This window comes from Drosophila pseudoobscura, chromosome X (assembly GCF_009870125.1).
Source record: "Drosophila pseudoobscura strain MV-25-SWS-2005 chromosome X, UCI_Dpse_MV25, whole genome shotgun sequence".
Taxonomy (NCBI): Eukaryota; Metazoa; Arthropoda; class Insecta; order Diptera; family Drosophilidae; genus Drosophila; species Drosophila pseudoobscura.
The window spans coordinates 36,675,360-36,699,474 of NC_046683.1; the positions used below are offsets into that span (position 1 = coordinate 36,675,360).

At 38.0% G+C, this 24,115-nt stretch overlaps 1 protein-coding gene and 3 long non-coding RNA genes across 21 annotated transcripts in view; 2 read left to right on the forward strand and 2 right to left on the reverse strand.

Annotated features, from left to right (window-relative positions):
- Nucleotides 1-349: 349 nt before the first annotated feature.
- sd (TEA domain transcription factor 1 homolog scalloped) overlaps nucleotides 350-24,115 on the reverse strand; it is a 71,713-nt gene continuing 47,947 nt past the window's right edge. For 5 of the 17 annotated variants that reach the window (XM_033385025.1, XM_033385021.1, XM_033385024.1 and 2 more), the window contains 10 exons: nucleotides 19,835-19,962; nucleotides 18,925-19,063; nucleotides 4,805-4,935; nucleotides 3,678-4,271; nucleotides 2,717-2,757; nucleotides 2,463-2,655; nucleotides 2,337-2,411; nucleotides 2,106-2,278; nucleotides 1,801-2,035; nucleotides 1,588-1,718 (listed from right to left, as the gene is read on the reverse strand). In XM_033385025.1, coding sequence (XP_033240916.1) covers nucleotides 1,605-1,718; nucleotides 1,801-2,035; nucleotides 2,106-2,278; nucleotides 2,337-2,411; nucleotides 2,463-2,655; nucleotides 2,717-2,757; nucleotides 3,678-4,271; nucleotides 4,805-4,935; nucleotides 18,925-19,063; nucleotides 19,835-19,962 — 1,823 coding nt within the window. In that variant the 3' untranslated portion in view covers nucleotides 1,588-1,604. Of the gene's footprint in view, nucleotides 1,719-1,800; nucleotides 2,036-2,105; nucleotides 2,279-2,336; nucleotides 2,412-2,462; nucleotides 2,656-2,716; nucleotides 2,758-3,677; nucleotides 4,272-4,804; nucleotides 4,936-18,924; nucleotides 19,064-19,834; nucleotides 19,963-20,331; nucleotides 20,403-24,115 lie in introns of those variants that run through there. The other 12 variants (XM_033385035.1, XM_033385034.1, XM_033385031.1 and 9 more) reach the window with 9 other exon arrangements.
- LOC117185112 (uncharacterized) lies at nucleotides 16,287-18,905 on the reverse strand. Its single transcript, XR_004470626.1, has 2 exons — nucleotides 18,250-18,905; nucleotides 16,287-18,180 (listed from the first exon to the last, which is right to left on the reverse strand). It is a non-coding gene; the product is annotated as an uncharacterized lncRNA (long non-coding RNA).
- LOC117185111 (uncharacterized) lies at nucleotides 16,911-18,037 on the forward strand. Of its 2 annotated transcripts, XR_004470625.1 has the most exons (4): nucleotides 16,913-17,232; nucleotides 17,301-17,689; nucleotides 17,762-17,864; nucleotides 17,946-18,037. It is a non-coding gene; the product is annotated as an uncharacterized lncRNA (long non-coding RNA). The 2 variants fall into 2 exon arrangements; XR_004470624.1 differs by having other exon boundaries at nucleotides 16,911-17,689.
- On the forward strand, nucleotides 19,041-19,962 carry LOC117185113 (uncharacterized). Its single transcript, XR_004470627.1, has 2 exons — nucleotides 19,041-19,147; nucleotides 19,210-19,962. It is a non-coding gene; the product is annotated as an uncharacterized lncRNA (long non-coding RNA).

Here is a 24,115-nt window from a genome sequence, read left to right on the forward strand (position 1 = left end):
TGTACATACATACATATTCGTACGCATCCGTATACGCATTAAAGTCGATGTACATATTCTCTCTTTCGTTTTTGCTTCAAAATCAGCGCGCAACAACTGTTAAATGTTTTCTATTGCTTACTTTTTTGTTGGGGTTAAAAAAAAAATAAAAAAAAATTAAACAAAAAATATATTTTAAGTAACTTGAGATCAATTAAATGTATTTTTGATGTAAATGTGTGTTAAAATTGATTTAATTACATCAGACTGTCCACGCAGAACAACACCCGAATTAAGGTGTTAGATATTACCAACTATCCCCAATACAAAAATACGAGACACCTTCGCTTAAATCCAAAAAATTCCGAAATTGTGGTTACTTCAATACTTTCAGAATTCCTCTTTATTGTTATTATAAAAACGTTTTTTATTTTATTTAAATGACAACGTTTTTACTTTACTTTAAGAAGTCGGGAATTTCGAAAGATTCCCAAATTGGTTAGTTTTTACCCTGGTTCTCAGAAGATACTATGTACATCATGAATGGTACTTGTTTTTATACGAGTGGAAAAATATGTGTGATTCAAGTTTTTGATCAACAGAGATGACCTGTCTTTCAATTAACTTTATGTCTATTTTTACATGTACAGAAATCGAACGAACATCCAAATAAGGATGACCTTCCAAGGTTACAAAAATGTACTAGAACAATTTGTACAATGATATTATCTTTTTTTCGATTTGGAAAATCAGTTCAGTCATGGTTACCTGCCTAGGAAAAAGGGAGGAAAACGTAAAGATTTGATACAAACGTAGGTATTTCAGATTGCGCAGGTGTTAGGTAAGCCGATCAATAAATTGGAAACTACTAACTGATAAAACAAACAAACTCGCCAACACTTAATGGTCTACGGCTCGCGATCATGGTTGCTGACAATTTTGGCACCAGCAGCGACCACCACCTCCATGTCTGCACCTAAATTTACCTCTTGTGATTCTTTAAGATCTAGCTTGGACTCAGATATGGGATCCTTTCCGCAAATACTGCTGAGGTTTAGTGCAGCGGATGGATTTCCAGTAACACCATATTCCATTGCGGACAGCCTTAGAAAGTGCTCTAATGTGCCTAATTGTTTTTGGTCTAGTTTTTCAGCCTCAAACTCCTGATTTTTGCTAGTGATGCATGCGCTATACGGCTGCGCATTTGTGCGATGCTGCTGTTGATGTCGCGCATGCGACTGCTGTTGTGACTGATAGGTGCTTTCTGCTTGCGTATGTGCGTATATAACCTCTTTAACCTGTAGCGCAGCTATCGTATCAAGTTTTTTCTGATGGACCAGTAACTGTGGCTGTTGGTGCTGTAGGTGGGGAGAGGTGGGTGACAATTTAATAGGTTTTTCCAATTCAGATGCGTTTCCGTTTGTAATATCTCTTTTAGCACACTTTTGCGTCTTTTTGCTATGATCGTTGGCATTGGTGTTGGTACTGCTGTTAGGGTGGCTACTAATCGTATTGTTACTTTTATTTGTATTTTTGATTCTGTTGGTGTTGCTGCTGATGTATTCGCTGATTTGTGCATTGGTGGGGTTTGCGGACAAATTAGACGCTGCTTCACGCAGCTCTTGCTATTCCTTTATAAGACGGTAAATGTGGTGCGTGGTGCCGCTATTCTGCGCTGCCACTTCAAAAACATACGCTATGCATAGAAGAGTCTCTTGCGTCTCTCGCGCTCGCATTACCTGGGAAGAAATCAGACGAGATGGAAAGAGAAGATAAAGCATTGACAGATATAGAACGCCCTCCAACATACACTAAACTCACTTGTAATATTGTAAAGTTCTCTAGCACGCTGTTCATCATGTAACGTTCGGGTAAATTTTTAAGTTTCTGTATGAAATTAATCATGTACTCGCACATAGGTGAACGCTGGATGCGGTAGACGTAGCGATTATTTTCCAGTCGTGAGTACTCGCTCTCTACTTTCTCCACCACTTGCTTGCCGAATGAGCACACAATCGTCGAACATACCAGCACGATGTTCTCATTGCTTTCATATCTACGGTAGAGTAAAGTTTTCTCAGTATAGTTAAAAATGAGGTAAGGTAGACTGATGAGTTAGGACTTACTGGCTCGTTACCCCATAAAAATCACCCGATTCGCTGCCTGTCGTAATATCGGTATTTAAGTCAGCCCAGCACTTTACCAGGTAAAATGCATTTTGCGGACCCTTTTCATAGAGATCTTTCAGCCCGCCAGACTTTTCCGGAAATTTGTCAAATATTTGTCGGATATCAACTGTCTGAAATGGTTAACGTTTAGTAGACTTCTTAGATGGTACCGCAAATGATTACTCTCACCTCAAGTAGCGGATCGGAGAATGATGGCTTGCCGCCGAGTTGCACAAAAAGGTGGCGGTTATACTGCAAGGTTAACTGAAGATCACATCAATTCATTGAAGTTGCAAAGACTTTTATTGAACTTACCATGTCATCTCGTTGGATTTCCATGAACGCAGTGAACTCTAGTAAGCGGAATTTGTGCGTAGCAATAGCGCGCCCCTCCCATGGCAATTGTGCGGACGGAATACCAGCTTCGATCTCCCCGGACACGGCCGTTGATGGTTTACCCGCAGGATATGGTGGCTGTGCGAACGGCTTGATGCTGTAATCATAGAAACTATTGGTCAATGCAATTGCGTTGTATTGTCAGCTGCTAAGGGTGGGCGATGGCAACTTACTCTTGCGAGGTGCTGGGCTGCAGTCCAGGCTGCCAAAATTGCTGAGCGTAGAATAGAAAGTGTATAAATTAATTAAAAATCTTAGATAAGTCCATAACTTCGTTAATTTTGCATCGGTCAGTATATGTTATTTTTATTAGAAGTTACACGAGATGATCGAACATAAGAAAGGGTTCATCAATTTCTTACTAATTGATTGACATAAATTAGTGTTAGCCAGCGACCAACGACCCATGCATGATGCAAACGAGCAACTATTATGCATTCTCTTCTGCTAAAAATTGTAGCAACATTATAACAGTTGCATCAAGTGGCGTGTTAAAAATAAGAAGTCAAATTCAATTAGTTAGCAAGCATTGGCATAGACAGTGGGCGTAGCGCGAGCAACGGTATGAAACATGTTGCTCAACTATGCCATATACGGCTTAGATACATACATAATATATATATTACATACTGTAGACACAAAGATAGTGAAAGAGAGAGCGAGAGGAAGAAGAACAGAGACACATAAAGAGAGATGAGAATACATGTCACGAAAAAAATGATTTGAACGATTGTCAGTGTCACTGTTACGCAAAGAAGCAACAGAGCAGCGCTGGATTACCACAAAAATCAGTGATCGGGTCGAAGCACTAAGTAACGGGAGTCATATCTATAGCTAATCGGAGTAAACGAACGAGTAAGAGCAAGAGGAGAAATGAGTTTCGCAGTTGATACACAGTGAAGTTGGTGGTGTTATGAGTACGCAAAGTATGTCTGCAGGTCAGTAGCTGCATAGCATCAGTAAGGAATGAATGTAGTCCCAGTAAAGAAAATTGCTTGACTATTTTTATGCGCAATGCCTTTATGTATGCCTTTTGTGGTTGAATTATGTATTGCTTTCAATGTTTTTTTTAAGATGTGAAGGGAACTGCACAATGCGGTATGAATTGATTTGGTATATAAAACATTTGCTTACGCCCGGATACAACGGCGGATGGTGTAATGGCTGGGATTGTGTTGGTGTCATGCCCTGACTCGTGATTGAGACATCAAGAATCGGTGATACTGCGGCTACGACAGGCTCGCTTGGCCCACTTTGCTGCTGGTGTTTTTGGTGCTGCTGAAAGTGGTACACTGCTGCAACGGCCGCCGCATTCTGGTGATGATGGGGATGCATATGACTATGCGGGAGGTGTGTCAGATTGTGATGGGAATGGTTTTGGTGAGAGTGGGCACATTGTCGCTGTGAGGACGACGAATTTAGCGGCGGCTTTGAGACTGACGTAGAACAGGGCCCAGCAGCAGCACCTAATGTCGGCTGACACACTACTGCTGCGGCTGCTGCCGCTGCAGCAGCTACTGCTGCTGCGGCAGCTACACCCATCTGGTGTTGGTGAGCAGGATGTGGGTGATGCTTCGAGTGGTGCATACCCACGGACAGCGCTGAAGCAGCCAGTGCCAGATTATTGGCTGCTTGGGCAGATACGATTTGTGAACTAGTCATCGTGCTCATGGCTTGCAGAGTCTGATCTTTGCCATTTAATAAATGCAGGGACACACCATTGGGTTCCTGAAAAAGAGTTTCAGTTGGTCGTGTATTGATAGGCTTTATGGGATGATAGTGGATATATAGTAGTCGGAGGCTTATTGTGGATGTGTATGCGATTATTGATGTTAAGTGCCCATCAATATAAAACTATTAAGGATATCAGAGGCATTATACCTTTGTATAAGTGCAGTCTGATTTGAAAGTCGTAGATTGAGATCGGCAAATATATCTTGGCATTCTATTGATGATTCTACCATTTCGATCAGTGGTTGGTAGTGTTGCCCATACGAGTTGGTGGAGTTTGTGCTAATTCGTTGAACAGCCCTAATCTGACACTGAGTCATACACTATTTCGCATGTGGGAACTGACAATTCTTTCCTGTTCTACATTTTTACATTAAATTCATCTATGTATATATTGTGTATACAAAAAAAAATAGCAGCCTTCAAAACTCAGAGTCGCATGCATATGGCAAATATGTAAATACTTTAATATACATCAGAAGAGGTTAATTTGAGCTCTTCTTCTGAAGAACTATTGGGATGTTACTTACGACTTTGATTTTCGCTTGAATTTCCCGCAGTTTCCGCCTGGCGAGCACTTGGATGTGCGAGCTAACTTGCTTGCGGGTTCTCGTCTTGCCAGTACGCAGTTTAATGTACCTTGCAATAAGCTCGTTGCGACCTAAAAAAAAAATTTGAATTGATCGAATATTTATTTTAACTAAATTTTTTTATTTTATACCTGGTACTCGAAAAGTTTAAAGATTTGTCGATAATGTTATTTAATAATGCTTATTAATATTAGGTGTTACGAATGCTTATAATGATTTAGGTTGATTGGAAATAAGATAGATTCATTAAGTACGACTATTACAGCTGACAATTTGTGAGATGACGACTGATAAAAATTAGGTTAAAAACTGAATGGCGAGGGTCCGCTCACCGGCGACAACCGGCTCTCCCTGACGACCGCTCTTTCGCTTTTGGAATTCGCTCTCCTGGTGTCGGGGAAGGGGCCGCGAGCGTACAGTCAGTCCACGTTTCTTACATACGCACATTGTTCTATAAGTCTTTATTATTTCATCACATGACCACTGTTCAATTTGTGTTGTACTTTACTGTAATATCAAGTAGGTTTAAGTGTCTCCTTTCTAAGGATTTTTTGCAAAAGCTAAGCGTAATGGAACACCAAAATAAATAGCACTAATAACACTTTTGTATTACAAATTTGATTTTCGGAGCTTTTTTTAGATTTGTGGTGAAAAGTATATATATTCTTGATCATCATCAATTGTCGCGTCGATATAGCCATGTCTATCTGTCTATCTATCTATCTATCTATCTCTCTATCTATCTATCTCAGAGACTATAAGAGCTAGAGGAATCTGTGATATCACACTGAATACTTTTTTTTTAAATTTTGACATGCCCCCTTCCGCCCCCACAACGAACAAAAATCTGTGGCATGCACAATTTTGAAGAGCCGAGAAAAATAAAAGCGCAGAGTAGCGCAGTCGTAGAGAATGACCATATCTAGCAGATCATCTGGATCAGATCAGATTAATATTATAGCCAAAGGGAACAAATGAAAATTCAGTGGCTACACAACACGCTTACTCATTCACTCACCTCACACTCTTCCTGCTGCAGTGTGGGCCCTCTGGCTTAGTGGAGACATACTGACTTTGTATCGGTTATTTGTAAATGTAGCGTCGAAACCATGCCACTTTGGGCCCCTTGCAGAATGTTCAAACATAAACATATTATTGAACACATTCACTCATGTATCAAAAAACTGATCTCTAAAGAAATCTCATAAAGTAGATAAGTAATGACAGTTCGGATGTAAACAAAGATCTGTAACCCATTAAAACATACTACAACAAAACACAAGGGGAGAACACACTTAACCAATGCAATGCAAGTAACACTAATGTAAGCATGCACTCAAATAGACACCAGCAGTAAAATGTATCCTTTGCGTAGGTCTAACGATAATTATACAATACAAAATTGTACCTCCTAACCTCATTTTCAAATCACATATAAGGCTCTGATTTTAAGAATAAAATTTAGTTTGAATTATGACTCAACTCGCAAATGTCTAGACTTTTTCTTTTAATGTCTTAACATTTTGTTCCTTCCAGACGCTCCGTTGTTTCTCCCCTGTGGTAAGAGCACGGAGTTAAACTAGCTCCTTTGAGACTGAACAAGTTTCTAGTTCACTGACAGCTAAAGGTAGCAAAATAAAAAATTCTGTGCCCAATGTGCCAGCGACAATAACTGCAGCGACCCCAGCAGAATCGACACCAGCAGCATCGATATCAGCAGCAGTGACAATAGCTGCAGGTACATCAGCAGCATCGACAATAGCAGCATGGATTTAGGCAGAGGCAATACCAGCAGCATCGACAGCAGCTTCAGCGGCAGCAGTAACAACAACAGCAGAAGCACAAATCATATATCTCAATTTGTTTTTAAGCCTAATTAAGTAACAAATTAAAGTAAGATGTTATCGGAACAAACAGGCTCAAGCTGCGATAACAAAAGAAATTAAGAAGATTGAAGCTGGTCATTTGACCAGCATTGTTATCCAAAGATTAGGAGACCTTAAGAACAAAGTTACAGGCCATAATTCTGCACTGTTGGAGTATGGAGTAGTCGATCATGACGACTATAAGAGACAGCAGTACGAAAAAATGCGTTAAATTTATGCATACATAAAAAGCATGTAGAGTCCAAAAATAATGAAACCCCAACGAAAGGGAAGGTAGAAATAGAAAAGGTACAATCAGTGGAGACTGGAACTTTGAAGGAAGACATAGAGCCCAAAATTGACAATAGCATAGAAAAAGTTGTTGAAGAAATCGACAGAATAGTGGAAAACCTGAAGAGGTATTTAGAGCAAACAATGCAGAGGTTAGATCAAGCTAAACTGGGAGAGTGTAGAATGAGAAAGGGAAAAATTTATTTCCTCAGTGATAGACTGAGCTCAAAAATGGAGGAGCTTTTTCTTAGCTATGAAACAAACGACAGCTTCGACGACCAGATTGACGAGTTAAAATTTGATATTCAAAGCATGCTGAGCCATCTAGAAATAAGGAAGCAAACTGTAGCTAAGGAAAACAGTAAGAATGACGTAGAAGAAGATGTTTGCGAGAAGCATTTCTTGAAACAACAAGAAGAGATGAGAATGGTAGGTATGTGGTTAAAATACCATTTAAAAAAGAAAAGGATCTAGGAGATTCAAAACCCCAAGCTATAGCGCGATTTTACAGTTTAAAAAAAAAGCTCAGAAATAATAAAAAATTAAAAGAATATTACATAAAGTGTATGCATGAATATTAAAACTTAGGACATATGGTAGAGTTCAAAGATGATGGGAAGTGTTATTTGCCCCATCAAGGAGTCATAAGATATTCCAGTTTAACGACAAAGCTGAGGGTGGTTTTCGATGCTTCAGAAAAACCACAAACAATAAAAGTTTAAATGATATCATGTGGGTTGGACCCCAAGAATCCAAAAAGATATTTTCGATATTATGGCGTAAATGGCCATTTGTGATATCTGCGGACATTGAAAAAATGTACGGGCAAAAATATTTGCATATAATTTGGAGAGATAATCCAAATGAAAAGTTAAAAGAGTATAAACTCACAACCGTTACGTACGGTACAGCGTCAGCACCCTACTTATCAACCAGGGTGCTTGTTGCATAGCAAATAATTGCAAAAATCAAGCAACAAATATCCCAGAAATTATAGAAGGCGTTGGAAATAACCATGAAAAATAAAGTATTAACCATTGAGGAGAATGAATCCGTCAAGACATTAGGACTCCAATGGGAGCCGGTTAAAGACGAGTTAAGGTTCCATTATGTACCAATTAAAAACTTTGGCTAGCAGACAATAATTGGAATGAAGAATTATCAGAACAGGATACTCGGGTATGGAATTTGTTTAAAGATAATTTAACAGTGTTAGAGAGCATTCGGATACCAATGGCTAAATTCTCAGCACAATAAGTCGATGCAAATTCATGGGTTTGCCGACGCATCCGAGAAAGCTTATGCTGACGTATTGTATGCCAATACAATATAGCCAGAAAGAGCAAAGTACCTAAATTAGAACTTTGTGCAGCACGTCTTTTGGCAAAATTAATTCAACGGGTGAAAATAGCGGTTGAAAGTAATATAGAGTGTTATGCCTGGAGTGATTCTACTATTACTCTAGCCTGGATAAAGAATGGAGACAATAAAGACAAGTTTATCAGATGTCAAGCTGACGAAGTAAGGAAAATTAAAGAAATTAAATGGGACATGTTAGAACTGAAGATAATCCAGCAGATGTAGCATCAAGGGGCATTATTGCAGATAAGCTAAAAGATTTTAAGATTTGGTGGAAAGGGCCTCAATGGTTGGCGAAATCTAAGGAACATTGGCCAAAAGAGGAAATTTAAGAAAAATTAGTTGTTGGCACAACAAATGTAATAGCAAAAAATAACATTTTTTGTGAATTATTACAAAAATATTCGTGTATGCATAAACCAGAAAGAGTCATTGCATATGTATTGAGGTTTATTCAAATCAAAACCAAAAAGAAAGAATTTCCTTCATTTTTGACAGTGAAGGAGATTAAGAGCGCCAAAGTATTAATAGTAAAACAACAACAAGCTGTCCAATTCGGTTCCGAAATAGCTAGCCTAATTAATAAAAAGGAAATAGAAACAAAAAATAAACTATTAAGCTTAAATCCGTTCTTAGATAAAGACGGATTGTTACGAGTTGGAGGTAGATTGCAAAACTCAAACGCGGAATTTGAGGTTAAACATCCCTTGATTTTAGATAAGTGTCACTTGACGTCTTTAATTATCAAGAATGCACATAAAGAATTATTGCACGGTGGAATTAATCTGATGCGAAACTATATCCAGCGAAAGTTTTGGATATTTGGGCTAAGAAATTGCTTAAAGAAAAAACTTAAAGAGTGTGTCACCTGTGCTAGGTATCGACAGGATACTGCAGAAAAAATTATGGGAAATCTGCTGAAACACAGAGCTACAATGTCGCACCCGTTTACAAATACAGGGGTAGACTTCGCCGGGCCTTGCCATATCCGATGCTCTAAGAACCGGGACAGAAATACTATAAGGGATATATTGCCGTATTCGTCTGCATTGCGACAAAGTCTATTCATTTGGAAGTAGTCAACGATCGTACTTCAGATGCATTTCTAGCTGTACTTAGAAGAAAAGGAAAATTTGCAAAAATCTTTTCCGATAATGGAACCAACTTTGTGGAAGCTTCGCGAAAATTAGACGAGGAATGCCAAAGAGCCCTTAAGGACAACATAGAATTGGTGTCATTATTAGAAAGATAACAGATCGAGTGGCACTTCAACCCCCGGCAGCACCTCACTTCGGTGGTATTTGGGAAGCTGTGGTAAAATGTGAAATATCACTTAAAAAGAGTAATTGGGGACAATAATTTAGCCGTTGGGGAAATGGCATCGCTATTATATCAAATTGAAGCGGTACTATATCCACGCCCTTTGTTTACAGCTTCAAATGATATTGACGATCTGGATGTATTAACACCAGGTAATTTTATTATTGGAAGGCCAATATTTGGCCCGATTGAGACAATTTCAGAGGAACAAATCGGGAATCGAATTCAGAAAATGAAAAGAGAATTTTGGATTAAATGGAAATAAGATTATTTACTGTGTGTAAATACACACAATACACACAAATTTGAACTTTAGAAGTATGAGCGCTGGAGTAGAAAACATAACGGAAGCATTAAAGGAAAGTTTCTATGTGTACAAAGAATCTATAAATTTCTTTATGGTAACAAAGCAGCTTGATTGATCCTTGATTGAAGAGTGCGATAAAATTCAATCAGCAGCTATTAATCTACTGATAGATATTACTCAAGGTAGACTTAATCCAAATATTTTAAAACCTTTACAGCTAAAGGGAGAAATAGCTAAAATAAAAGATAACTTATTAGAAACATTGGTGCTTCAAGGAAAAATAACAGAAACAGAATTGATGGAAATTTACAGCCTATTAACAGCGAAAGGAATTTTTGTTGTTTACAAATTAATTCTGAACGTGAAGATTCCCCTGTTTGGTAGACACGCATCCCATTTGTTTAGGATAATTCCAATGCCGGTTGAGCATGAACAAGAATTGTTCAAGGTATATTTGAGCTCCAGGTATTTAGTATGTATATAACTTCGAAATTGATTCATATCATTCGATGACTGAAGCTATCTTGAACAAATGTCAAAAATGGCAAACGAATAGAAGAGTATGCGAAGGTAATTGGCCTTGGAGCAATGCCAAGGATAAGGTTTGTGAGATAGCTCCTTTCAAACCAAGAGGTAATTCAAATTGCGTTTATAGGAAGATAGCAGAGACAAGATCATTTTGGGTCGAATTAGAAAGGCAGGTAGTTGGCTCTTCAAAGTTCCAGTAAACACTAATGCTAGAATTCAAGAATGCTAGAATTCAAATTAAGAACTAATTGATCTTCGGCAACAATTAATTTTAACAACAATATATATTTGTAGTGTGCGAGCTGATGATAAAATACTAGTACCTACCTAAGCTACGAGCCAAAAATTGTTTGGAATCCATTAACAGTACCATTAATTAACCATACAGAAGAAATGCATAAGTTAAGACACGAACTAAAATTGTTAAAAGAAGTTCATCATGATTTAAAAGGACTTAAGTTCCATCATGTATCTGGACATGCGGACTTGATTATCGGAATCATAATAATAATAATATTAATAATCTATGACATAAAAAGAATTAAAGTAGTACGAAGATTGCAAACGATAGCACTTCCCTACCCACTGTAATTGATTATCTGTACTTCTAATTATAGCTATAAGGAAAATGTACACAAAAAGGTTCACAAGAATCAAAATACAAAACCATGCCATTTTGGGCCGTTTGCAGAATGTTCAAACATGAACATATTATCGTCAAAACCATGCCCAAAAACTGATCTCTAAAGAAATCTCATAAAGTAGATAAGTAATAACAGTTCGGGTGTAAACAAAGATCTGTAACCCATTAAAAGATACTACAACAAAACGCAAGGGGAGAACACACTTAACCAATGCAGTCCTAAAATAACACTAATGTAAGCATGCACTCAAATAGACACCCGCAGTAAAATTGTGCCTCCTACCTCGTTGTCACTTCACATATAAGGCTCTGATTTTAAGAATAAAATTTAGTTTGAATTTATGACTCAACTCGCAAATTTCTAGACTTCTCTTTTAAGGTCTTAAGAACTGTAGTAAAGAAAGAAGGCAAAAGATCAAAATTTTGATTTCATAAGACAAGACCTATATTAAGGTGGGGCAAATTGTCGATTGTTAAAATAAAACGAGGGGGAACGTTGTGAGCTGCTGCTACGACCGCAATTCTACATTTATATCCAATACATAGTCAGTATAGCTCTCCTTCGGCAGACGGCGCTAGCATGGAGTGACAAAGGGGGCGCGCGAGAGATACAGAAAATCAGTCTGAACGCGTCGTCGGGCGCTGCGCAGCGGCCGAAAATGGATTTGTTACTTTTAACTATAGTTAAATTCAAGATTCGGCAATTAGAAATGGTCATTCGCTATTATTGTGCGTTTCTAATTTTCCCGTATCTTCAAAATTTTAGATTTTCGTTCTTTGTGGGGGCGGAAAGGGGTGGGGTGAAATTTTGAAATATACTTGTATTAGTAAGATCTAACAGATGTGTGGATTCCATATTTGGTTGATTGAAATTGCTTTCTTTTTTATGGCTATAATTAAAATAAGATCTAGTTCAGACTTTTCAGGATACAAAATATTGTCAGTTTTTGCAATTCTGCGTTTTTGGTTTTCTCGTATCTTTAAAATTGTGGATACCATACATGGAATAAGTCGTTGATGGATCAATATGTCTATGTGAGATAGGAAACAGTTGTACTACCTTATATGAAATACGAAAGCCGATCTTTTGTGTCTTTCAGCAAGACAATGACGTACCGGAAAGAAAGCTCGAAAGTGCTTCGAGAATAATTCACTTAATGTAATGGATTGGCGTGTTCAGTACCCACCCTCGAACCCCATTGCAAATATTTGGGGTGAAGTTACAAAAAAAATGTTAGTGCGAAACTAAAGAACAATAAAGCTCTGTGGCGTATACTGCATGATTCGTGGATCAATATCGCAAAGGAAAGATGCGAAAATTAGATTAACTTTTCTACTCTTGTTGCTGCAAAAGGCTTACCAACAAAATATGAAACTTTAAATATAACATATTTTTTAATGATCATTTTGGAAAATTTCTTTCTATTTTATAGTTTTGAATACCCGATACTCAAAATGCGTATAGGGGTATATTAGATTTGTGGTGAAAGTGGATGTTTGTAACGTCCAGAAAGAAACGTTTCCGACATATGTATATTCTTGATCTGCATTAATAGCCGAGTCGATTGAGCCATGTCTGTCTGTCCGTCCCTATGAGAGCCCAGTGCTCAAAGACTATAAGAGCTAGCGCAAAGACAATTTGTATCCTGTGTATGTCACTGTTACAAGTGTATTTCAAAATTTCACCCCACCCTCTTCCGCCCCAACAAAGGACGAAAATCTGTGGCATCCACAATTTTCAAAATACGAGACAACAGAAATCGTAGAAGATGACTACATATATGTTCTAGAGTGTAAAATCTGAACCAGATCGTATAATTATTATAGCCAGAATCAAGAAAACAATTTCATTCTTTCTAGCTCTGTCTCTCTCTAATACACAGGTTTCATGGTCGGTTTTGCCAATTGCAAAATATGAGTTCAAGGATCTCAGAACCTATAAGAGCCAGAGCAACCCAATTTGGTATCCACACTCCTGTGATATCGGACCTTGACCATTTTGTGTCAAAATTTCGCCACACCCCCTTCCGCCCCCGCAAAGGGGGGCATCCACAAATCTCAGAAACTATTAAGGCTAGAGTAACCAAATTTGGTACACACACTCCTGTTAGATCTCACTATAAAACGTATATCTCAAAATTTCGCACCACCCCCTTCCGCCCCCACAAAGGACGAAAATCTGTGGCATCCACAATATTGAAGATACGAGAAAATTAAAAACGCACAATCACAGACCATATCTACCATATTGCCGTATCTAGATCAGATTGGATCATTTATATATTTCATATATATTTCATAGCCAAAAGGAACAAATCAATTTTCAGTGGTTACGCAGCGCCCGACAACACGTTCAGACACGTTTTCTGTCTCTCCGGCACGCACTCTTTGTCGCTCAATGTAGCCATACTGACTATGTTCGGGTATAAATGTAGAGTTGCGGTCGCAGCAGCAACTCACAGCGTTCCCCCTAGTTTTGTTTTTAATCAGTGCTATTTTTGTTGGTTACCTAATTTCTGAAGACATTTTTTTTTAATTTTACTTTTTTAAATTTTTAATTCACATTGGTTTTTTTGTAATTGTTTATATTTTCAGCCTTTAATACATACCAATGCTGTAGGATACGTTAAATTATACCTTAACGTTTATATTTTACTTTTAAAAAGGTGCATTGGAACCATTATCTTAACAAACACCTTCAATACAGACACATAAGCCTCATAAGCGACACTAAAATCACAATACGGTGTATTTTGAAAGATGATTTACATTTGTTTCCGGATAGCACAACAATTTTGGCGACAGACGATCCACGTCGCATGGATTACGGCTAAACATTCCGAACAGGCCAACGAAAATTGCCAGTACGTCTGCTGTCAAAATGAGGCGATATTGATTAGCCACCCGTCTGATTTAAAACCGCCGGACTTCTTTTTGTGGGGCCTTCTAAAAAGTAAGGTTTACGCCAACAAGTCTCAGAGTATAGACCAGTTTAAGGCAAACAATCGTGCCGAAATCAACTCTATAACACCCGAGATGCTCGAAGAAGTAATGGCAAACGCAGAAAAAAGAGCGCAATTTGTAATTTTTAATAGATGCGTCCACCTAATTGATATTGATATATATTTTATTCTGATGTATCAATAAGCAAATCAGCCTGCGACATCTGTTAAATTGTAACGAATGGAGCCTGACTATGGTTGTCATGCCGGATTAGATTAGAAATATCTAGTCTTGGCTGGGAGTTGTTTGGAGCAACACGTTAAATCACCAATTCAATAAAGTTTCTCTGTATGCGGAATCTCGAGCGGAGGCCTCCCAGTAGCAGGAACGTCTCCAGTAAATCTCAGATCAGCTCCAATCCAATCTGCAGGCATAACTATCTTCGTCGAGTAGCCTCCACATCAGCGAACAAATGGCCAGCAACGAGTAGGAGCTGACCATTAAGACCTATGTCTGCGGCCAGAAGATGCAGCAGAAGGAGCACGAGATGCAGGATCTCCGGCAATGGCTGCACGCCAGTCAAGAAGCTCTAGCGAAGCTGAAAGGCGAATCGCAGCAAGGAGCGTTAAATCAGTCAGTCAAGAATCTAAAGGAGAATCTGTCCAAGATCCAGTCCGACCAATAGCAATTGAGCAGCGGCACCATCAGGAGACCATCAGGAGATCATCAGGGAGCTGAAGGAGCGTCTAGATATTACCAACACAGACCTCCAGCACAACGAGAAAATGGCCCTTAAAGATGAACAAAAGATCAGCGACCTTAAGACCCAGGTGGAGGCCATTCCGGTGGCCAATGCCAATGCCCATCTTCAAGCGGTTCGAAATGAAGACGGACACTGAAGGATTTCACAATGTTAATTTGGTGCTGTTTTATAATCCACAAAGCAAGAAAGGATTATCCCCGAAGCTATAGAAAAATTGGGAGGGCCCTTATACAATCATAGAACGAATCAATGATGACATAACCGAAGAGCGAAACTAAAAGTGATACATCTCGAGAGACTGGCACCTTACCATGGAGGAGACTTGGAACTTGTTCGGGACGAAAAAGAACTGAAAAACATTTCAGACTAAAACTCAAAGCATTAAGTTACAGCTCATAGTCCAAATCGCGCCGCTAGTTGGTTTTATTAGTTTTAATTTTTCTCGAAAATCGTTTTCTGTATCGGTGATTGGTCTATTCAATCTATTAAACCGATTTCTTTCAAATTGTAAATACTGTTATACACATTAATCGTCCCTAGCAGAATCAATTACTTTTAATAATATTATCTTATTTAAAAAAAAAAACAATTTCCAAGCAAAAATAATGAGAATATTGAACAATTTCTTCAAAAGTCTACCATTTTGTTATACCCGTTACTCGAAGAGTATAGGGATACATTAGATTTGTGGTGAAAGTGGATGTGTGTAACACCGAGAAGGAAGCGTTTTGGATCCCATAAAGTATATATCTTCTTGATCAGCATCAATAGCCAAATTGATGTAGCGCCTAGATCTCAGAGACTGTAAGAGATAGAAAAGTACAGTTTTTTTTGTCCCGACTCATATGATATCGCACTGTTAAAAGTGTATTTCTAAATTTTCAATTGCTCCCCCGAAGGACGAAAATCTGTGGCATTTCTTAAGATATGCGAAACCGCAATCGTAGAGAATACCCATATTTACTAGAATGCAAAATCTCAATCAAATCGAATCGTTATTACAGCCAGAAGGAACAAATGAAATTGCAGTGACTTCGAGGGCGTAGCCACACGCTTAGAGGCTATTCACACTGACGACCATCCACCATCCAGTTGGGGGATGGTGCGTAATAGGCTAATCACACTGACGGCCATTCACAATCCGTAAGGTTTTTCCATTCCGTAAACTTCCCATTTATTCTACCATCCATCTGGGATGTTCCTAAACCACACGATTCTATGCGATATTCAGCAGTTCGAATTTTAAAGCGTTGAGTCCTAAAAACAGAAAAAAATACAAGAGACACAATTCAAAATGGAGATACCCGAAATTGGTGGTAATAAGTAAGCATACATACATATGTATTTGCTTTATTTTTGTATTATTAGTATTTTGCACCCATTAAATAAACAAACAATACACGCAAGTTGAAATGGCCTGCATATATTGAAAATATCTCTATAAAAATTTGGCATGATTGATTTGCGGAGGTCCCGAAATAATTCCGTTAATGTCGACCGGACAGATCAAACTGCGGCTCAAGTATTATTTCTGCAAACAAGGTGCCACACCAAAGTGGATTAAGCTGTGAAATCTTCTGGAGATTGCTTGATGTCCAGCAGGAGCAGCAGAAATTACAGGATGAGCACCAGGAAACAAAGCGGGAGGTACTTTAGAAAACTGCGAGCAGCCAAGGCCAAATCAACGTCCAAACAAAGCTGCTGCAATTTTTAAGGGAGTCCAAAGAGTAACGTTTATTGTACATTTATGGATTGTTTTCTTATAGTCATTAATATATAATTTAAAATTGTGAACTCTTCACAATTCAAACCAAAAATTTATATTTTTATGCTCATCAGCTGCTTTGGCGGATGGTAGATGGTGGATGGTGCGAGTGTAAATCGGGGGTTCACATCCGTCATAAAAAATCCCACCGTTCCCCCGGGATGTGCTTAGTGTGCATAGTCTATAATAGGCTATTTGCACTGACTTGAGTTACCTATCGATAGTTAAGTTAATTCAATAATAGGCTCTGCACACTGAGCCCATCGCGGAGGAACGGTGGGATTTTTTGATGGATGTGAAACTCCGATTCACACGGGCATTATCCACCATCCGTCAAAAATAGCTGATGCCGACAAGTACACAATATTTTTGCGCGGAAGATTTATAAATTTTTTTTTCTTAAAATGGATAATGAAGACAATTATCTTGGTTGTGGTTCAACAGCAAAATATTTTCTTGCATCAACTAATAATGTTGTTGCAAATGAATGATGATGAAGATGATGAATTTAACTTTGACGAGGATGAGATGATTTACTGGGCATCTGCCCTAAAAAACAGAAGCCAGGAAGGTTGTGGTCGTTTGTGAGTACTTCTTCTACTAACTTCCACCAAAGTTTAAAGTGTAAGGACATATTGTATGTTTTTACAAGCGGTTCGGGACATTTTGGGAGAAAGATGTACCTGAAAACAACGAGGAGTTTGTCAAAGAGAGTTTTCGAATAGAGAGGCAGTGCTTTGAGATTTTAGTGAATCGGCTGCAATTGCTTCGGAAGAAGGATACAAACTGCCGAGCTGCAATCGTAGCACATCGCCATTGCACTACACCCGTTGGGATCGTCCTTTGAGTACAGAACAGTTGGCAGGCTTTTCGGTGTGGCTCCAAACGGTGTGTGCAATATCCTGAACGAGTTCTGCAGAGCACTTATCGGCGAGTTTTTGGAGGATTACATTTCGCCCAATTACCTAACATCCGAAAAAATTGCTGAGTTCGTGAAGGGATTCCAGGCAATTGGGTTTCCTCAGAGCCTAGGTGCAATTGGTAAGAAATCAATAGGAACTTCCGTAATATATTTACATAAAAATTGGTTTTTAAACTTCCTTTTTATTCTAGATGGATGCCACATCGAAATAAAACTACCAGCAGCTGAGGCAGTGGACCACCATAACTATAAGGGCTGTTATTACACAGACTTGTTTGCCCTTTTGGATTACAAGTATGCAAATATCTTGCACAAAAATATGTATTTATCAAGTTGGTTGAATGTCAGAAATTATTTAAATTCGATTCTTTTTAGATACAGATTTACATATGTAAATATCGGGTCCGCAGGAAGGTGCAATGACTCGATGATATACCAGAAGGCAAGCCTTGCAAAGCGTATCGAAGCATCGGCATTACTTCCAGAGAAAGCGAAGGAAATATGCGGAGTAAACCTCCCTGTAATGCTTATGCTTACTGCCAGATGTCGATTAGCAGGTTCTCTAGTGCAGCGGTCCATTTCAACCTGCTGCCAGCTGTTCTCGTATATGCTACATTGTGTATTAATGTTATATATTATAATCGAATTATTAAATAACAAATATATCTATCAAACGTACCACTGCTGGAGGAATTTTCTGATGATTCTTCGATTTTTTATTTATTTATAAACGCTACGCTATTTTGTTCTGTCTTCTGCTGCTGTTATTGCTGTTGTTTTTTGTTAATTTTGTCACAATCACTGTTTACCTTTACGCAGTGAATACCATTTTTTTCGTTGTGAAGGAAAATTATTCAGAGTTGCATTTGAAAACAATGGACTAACTATCGCGTAGAAACGTGCGGTTTAGGAACATCAAAATTGGATGGGGGAACTAGCTGGGAAATTTTCGCAACGGCAAAACCTTAATGACCATCCCCGGAATGGATGGTGGATGGTCGTCAGTATGAATAGCCTATTGGCGCTACATTTTGAAACTATCGGCTAAATGTCGCATAGAAACGTGCGGTTTAGGAACATCCCAGATGGATGGTGGAACAACTGGGACATTGTCGGAACGGTAAAACCGTACGGACCATCCCAGAAATGGATGGTTAATTATTCAAATAGTTGACTTACTGATAAAATTAGTTTAAAGTATTTTTTTATACGATTATATGCCTATTTTCATTTTTTTCTCTCAACCATCATTTTTACGCATTCATAATTTAACTATTAGTTAGAAGTTAGAAGCGGCTTCCCACGTATTTTTTTACGTATACAAATTAAAATTATGAGGAGATGGTGTACTTACCATACATTTTTCCCTCGTCCGACAAAATAATTTTTCTACGTCCACATGGTGGATATATAGATAATGCCTCTTGAAAGCTCTGTTCAATATCTGGACTCCAAACGCCCTCAGCATCGGCAGACGATAAATCCTTTTCATCCTGTCAAACAAACATAATAAGATATGGTTACGAATAAAATGTTGAGGACCATCAGATCTCATTAATGATTTCAAGAACGGTCATGTACTGGTTTCCACTTGGTCAATGTACAATTGGTTAATATTCTTTATTTTACCCATTAATAGAGATGACAAGTAAAGATTTCAGAGGATGAAAAATCGAGAAAATCTGGGTCTTTTTAAACGACTTCTCTCCTTACTCACAATTGCAAAAATTTCCAGACTCAATAAAAAATTTCACTTTTTGTTGTCAAAATGACGAGAGTTGAGCACAGCTCTCACATCTGACGAGAGGACACGGAAATAAATGGATTTGAAAATTATGTAGAGTTGAAACAATTACAAAATATCAAACCTGTAACCATCAAATAGCCAAATGGCCGTTTCTTCAAATGGAGCTTTTTAATATATCGTAAGGAAAAATGTCTCCCAACTTTTGGGTTTCTCTCAGAATTTTGTTGACTTAGCTAGTAACTCTTGCCAGCGGGCAGCGAAAATTTTGAAAATTTAAGTTTATTAAGACGTACCTGACGTCTATTATGTCGCAGGACAGATTAAACCCTTTGGCTGTCTTATCTATCTATCTATTGTTATCACAAACTTGATTAAAAATGTATTTTTTAAATCCTACAAATTCTTATCGCCCTCGTCTGTACGCACAGGACGTCAAAACACCTAAAGCCGGCGCTGCTTCAATATCATACTATTTTCTTGTTGTAAATTATGTGAGGGGTTTAATTTGGGTTCTTACATCGCTCATATCACCAACATCCAAGTTTTTACTATCCACCATACTTCCATTTGTGTCTGCCGAACCTAGTGCACCTGGAGGACCGGCATTCACTGGGGTCCACGGAGATGGTATGGTGCCGGGTCCGACTGTAATGGAAAAATAGTTGAAATCAACAATTTATTACTGGAAAATATAGCTACTAAACAATTTATTGTTTGTATATAATTAAGTTTTTCTTTAACCTGTCGACCAAATAAAATATTTTATGCTCTCTGCTTTAGCCAGTACTCAAGCACTTCAGTACATGTATCACTGCATTTATTTTATTTATTAAGATAAAGATCTGTCATCCGTCCAAGTTAAAGACGGACCCACAATATATGTATATTCAAGCTGATCACGGAAATCAACCTAGTTGGATAAAGTCCTTTAAAAAAAACACAAAAGCAATATACAAATACCGATAGCACCGGCTAAAACGGAATACCTTAAACACACTTGTCGCATGAACTCACCAGATAATGCCTTGAATTCCTCAAGGGAATCCAAGTGGTTAGAGAACGGCGCCAACTTAAAGCCGTTTTCTTAATTTAAAAAAAAACTTGTAATTAGAAGTTATATATTTCAATTATTTCCAATTCTTATCAATATATGTATAATTCAACTGTGGAGTTTTTTTGGCGGTTATTAAGAGATACCATTTCGCTAAAACGCATGTGACATTATGGGGTTTTTTTTTTTTTTTTGGTCCTGCTTTATTATGGCTATCAGCATTTTTGGGATTGTGCGGATAATCGAGGCAAGAAATTTTGCTAAAATTTCTTTTTTCACAGAGATAGAATTTACACACACAGAACAGGGAAACCAGAACGCGTCTGTTTAGGGGAAACTCGTTTCTTAAACTGAATTTCCACTAATTTTTGTTATTTGTTTGGCCCGCTCGCTTGCCTTGGTCTATTCCTGTTCCTGCTCACCCCATATTGCTAAAGAGTACAAGGGATGGTTCTGGTTTTCTGTGAAACACAAAATAGGATGCAGCGCACATTTAAGGGAAGGGAATGCCGTCAAAATGCCGAGTGTGACGGCAACTGCGTGAACACATAGTTGATATTGGGAAGGAAGCAAATGCCAAGCAAAACGGATGGCATGACTTCAAAAAGTTTTCGGTTAGAAGCCACCAACGATCTATCGATCGGGGAATAAGCATACCCGACACGACTCTATTCATATCCCAACTGTACTCCTTTGGCTCTACTATCTACCAAAACACCAAGTTCATAATCTCTTGACGGCAAAGCAAAGGAAACTATTTAAAGCATATTGCACGGCACTACCAGAAGTTAGGGGTTGCTTCCTGTTTCTCACTTTAGGGGTGACTGCCATTTTCCATAATCTTGCAAAGACCTCAATATAATTTCCAATTGGAATTTAAGGCTCGGACTCGACCTCAGACAGCCTATACTGGCAATGCCATTAAACTTGACTAAAAGACATGGGTTTAGAGAGCGACACAACGAAATATGTATTTTCTTCTTGGTGGTTAATTGGTTCACCAACACACACCGCAGTCAATTCCAGTAGATTGAAAGTACAATTCTACTACCAGTTAAACTAACAAAGCAAATGACAGCATATACTCCCCTCGCTCGCACTGCCAACTTTACCCATTACGACTTTATTGCTGCTCACAGCAACCGACCACTTCCAAACGAACCTGCTTGATGGCTCTACTCTGCGAGATTCTGGTGCTCATACAGAATCAGTTAAGAAAACTGCACACCTTAATATAATTAATCAGAACGAAAATAACATACATACATAAATGGAAGCAAAAAAAAATTTAAATGTTAAATAAATCAAAGGAATTAAGTTTTTTACACTTTACCACTAATCATTTTTTGCAATATTTTGAGAGTACTCAACAATGGTCAACAAAATTGAGAGCCTCCGGTTTTTATCTTTTGAGATAAAAGCCACAAAAGAGCGGTCACTCACGTGACTTCAAATATACATGGATTTAGACATCAATGCTAATATCCGGCAAACTCTGCGAATTGTGTGGCAATTTTGAACATTAAATATTTTTTATAGAAATAAGAAATATGAAGCTACATATATAATAAGACTTATGATTTTTAAAAATTTGGCCTGTCCTTTTTTGCGAAGGATTCTTCTGGGTCACTCAAGCGACATTTTTTCCAATGCAGTTTTGTGTGCAGTTATATATATAATAATAATCACTACATAAATAAATAAAAATATATATGTATGTATATGTACATAATTAATTAATATAACATATTGGAGAATAAGCAGTGCGCGCTATTTTTATTTATCTATCATATTCTCTCTTTCTTTTTAACTTGCTCTCGACTTCTATTGTATTCTCTCGCAACTTTATTCTGTACTTTGGGGAATTTGTTATACCCGATATTCAAAATCAGTATTGAAACTAGACTCTTATGATTATATAATCTTTCCTAAGTTAGGGTTACATATGTATGTCACATTCGTTATTATTCATTTTTATACCCGATACTCAAAATGAGTATTGGGGTATATTAGATTTTTGGAGAAAATGGATGTATGTAACGTCCAGAAGGAATCGTTTTCGACCCCATAAAGTATATATATTCTTGATCAGCATCAATAGCCGAGTCGATTGAGCCCTGTCTGTCTGTCTGTCCGTCCGTCCGTCCCATAAGAGCTAGAGAAAGGACATTTTATATCTGGACTTCTGTGATACGTCACTCTTACAAGTATATTTCAAAACTTTGCCCCACCCCCATCCGCCCCCACAAAGGACGAAAATCTGTTGTATCCACAATATTGCAGATTTGAGAAAACTAAAAACGCAGAGTCATAGATAATGACCATATCTATCAGGTTGCTGAATCTGGATCAGATCAGATCATTTTTATAGCCAAAAGGAACAAATCAATTTGCAGTGGCTACGCAGCGCCCGACGTCACGCTCAGGCTGATTTTCTGTCTCTCTCGCACGCACTCTTTGTCGTGTCGTTAAATATTAGCGGCGTCTGCCGGAGGAGAGCCATACTGACTTAGTATCGGGTATAACTGTAGAGTTGCGGTGTCCGCACCAACTCACAACGTTCCCCCTCGTATCACAGAAGTCTGGATCCAAAACATCGTTGCTCTAGCTCTTATAGTCTTTGAGCACTAGGCGCTAATAGGGACGGACGGACGGACAGACGGACAGACAGACAGGGCTCAATCGACTCGGCTATTGATGCTGATCAAGAATATATATACTTTATGGGGTCGGAAACGATTCCTTCTGGACGTTACACACATCCATCCATCCATTTTCACCACAAATCTAATATACCCCAATACTCATTTTGAGTATCGGGTATAAAAATATAAAATTTCAATACTTATTAATAATGTATAATGAAAAACAGCAAGTTCTTCGGTACTTTCTTTTTGCGACTCTTGGGTTTCGCGGAAATGCCCACATACATACATACACATGTAACCTTAAATTAGAATGAAAGATTATATAATGACATTAGTTCTTGTTTGAACAAACCCAAACCAATGTGACATCTAGTGACTAGTGGAAAATTATATGCCCCTTGCTAGTACCACTAGGAACACCAAAATAAATAAATACTTTCTAAAATTAAATAAATAAAATAATATATAATAATAATAATAATAATAATAATAATAATAAATAAACAAATTGTCTTCCGATTTTGATTGTAAATGGCACCAGACAAGTTAAAACAGTGAGACAAGATATAAAAACCTTATGGGAAAAGCAAGCAGTCTGAGCGAGATACCGACAGAATTATAGTTTGAAGTATAAGTATATTCGGTCGAAAACATCGTTTCGACACAAATAGTGCTACAGTTCTTCGAGTGAGATCTATGGAGACGTCGTCGATCAACACTAATTCATCGTTCTATCTTATGCTCTTTCTGACTAGCTGTCTAGATTGTACTATCTATATCTTCTTCTTGTCCGGGTCGAATTTCATCGTAACGTACTGCGAAAACGACACGCGCCCATCTCTACTCCCAGCTGATTATGCTGAGGTTGGGAATTAATATGGGAATGTGTGTCCTTGTCGCTAGTATTCTATTTCTACCCTTACCAATCGCATTTTTGTTGTCGTTGTTGTATGTCAATTGGATTGTATGGTATACATTCTACTTTTTATTTTCCTTTTACATATAAACGCTTAGTCACATATGTAAATACATATGCAAGTATGTATGTATGTTTTGTATGAATGTTTGTTTGAAAGTACATACATATATGTATATATGT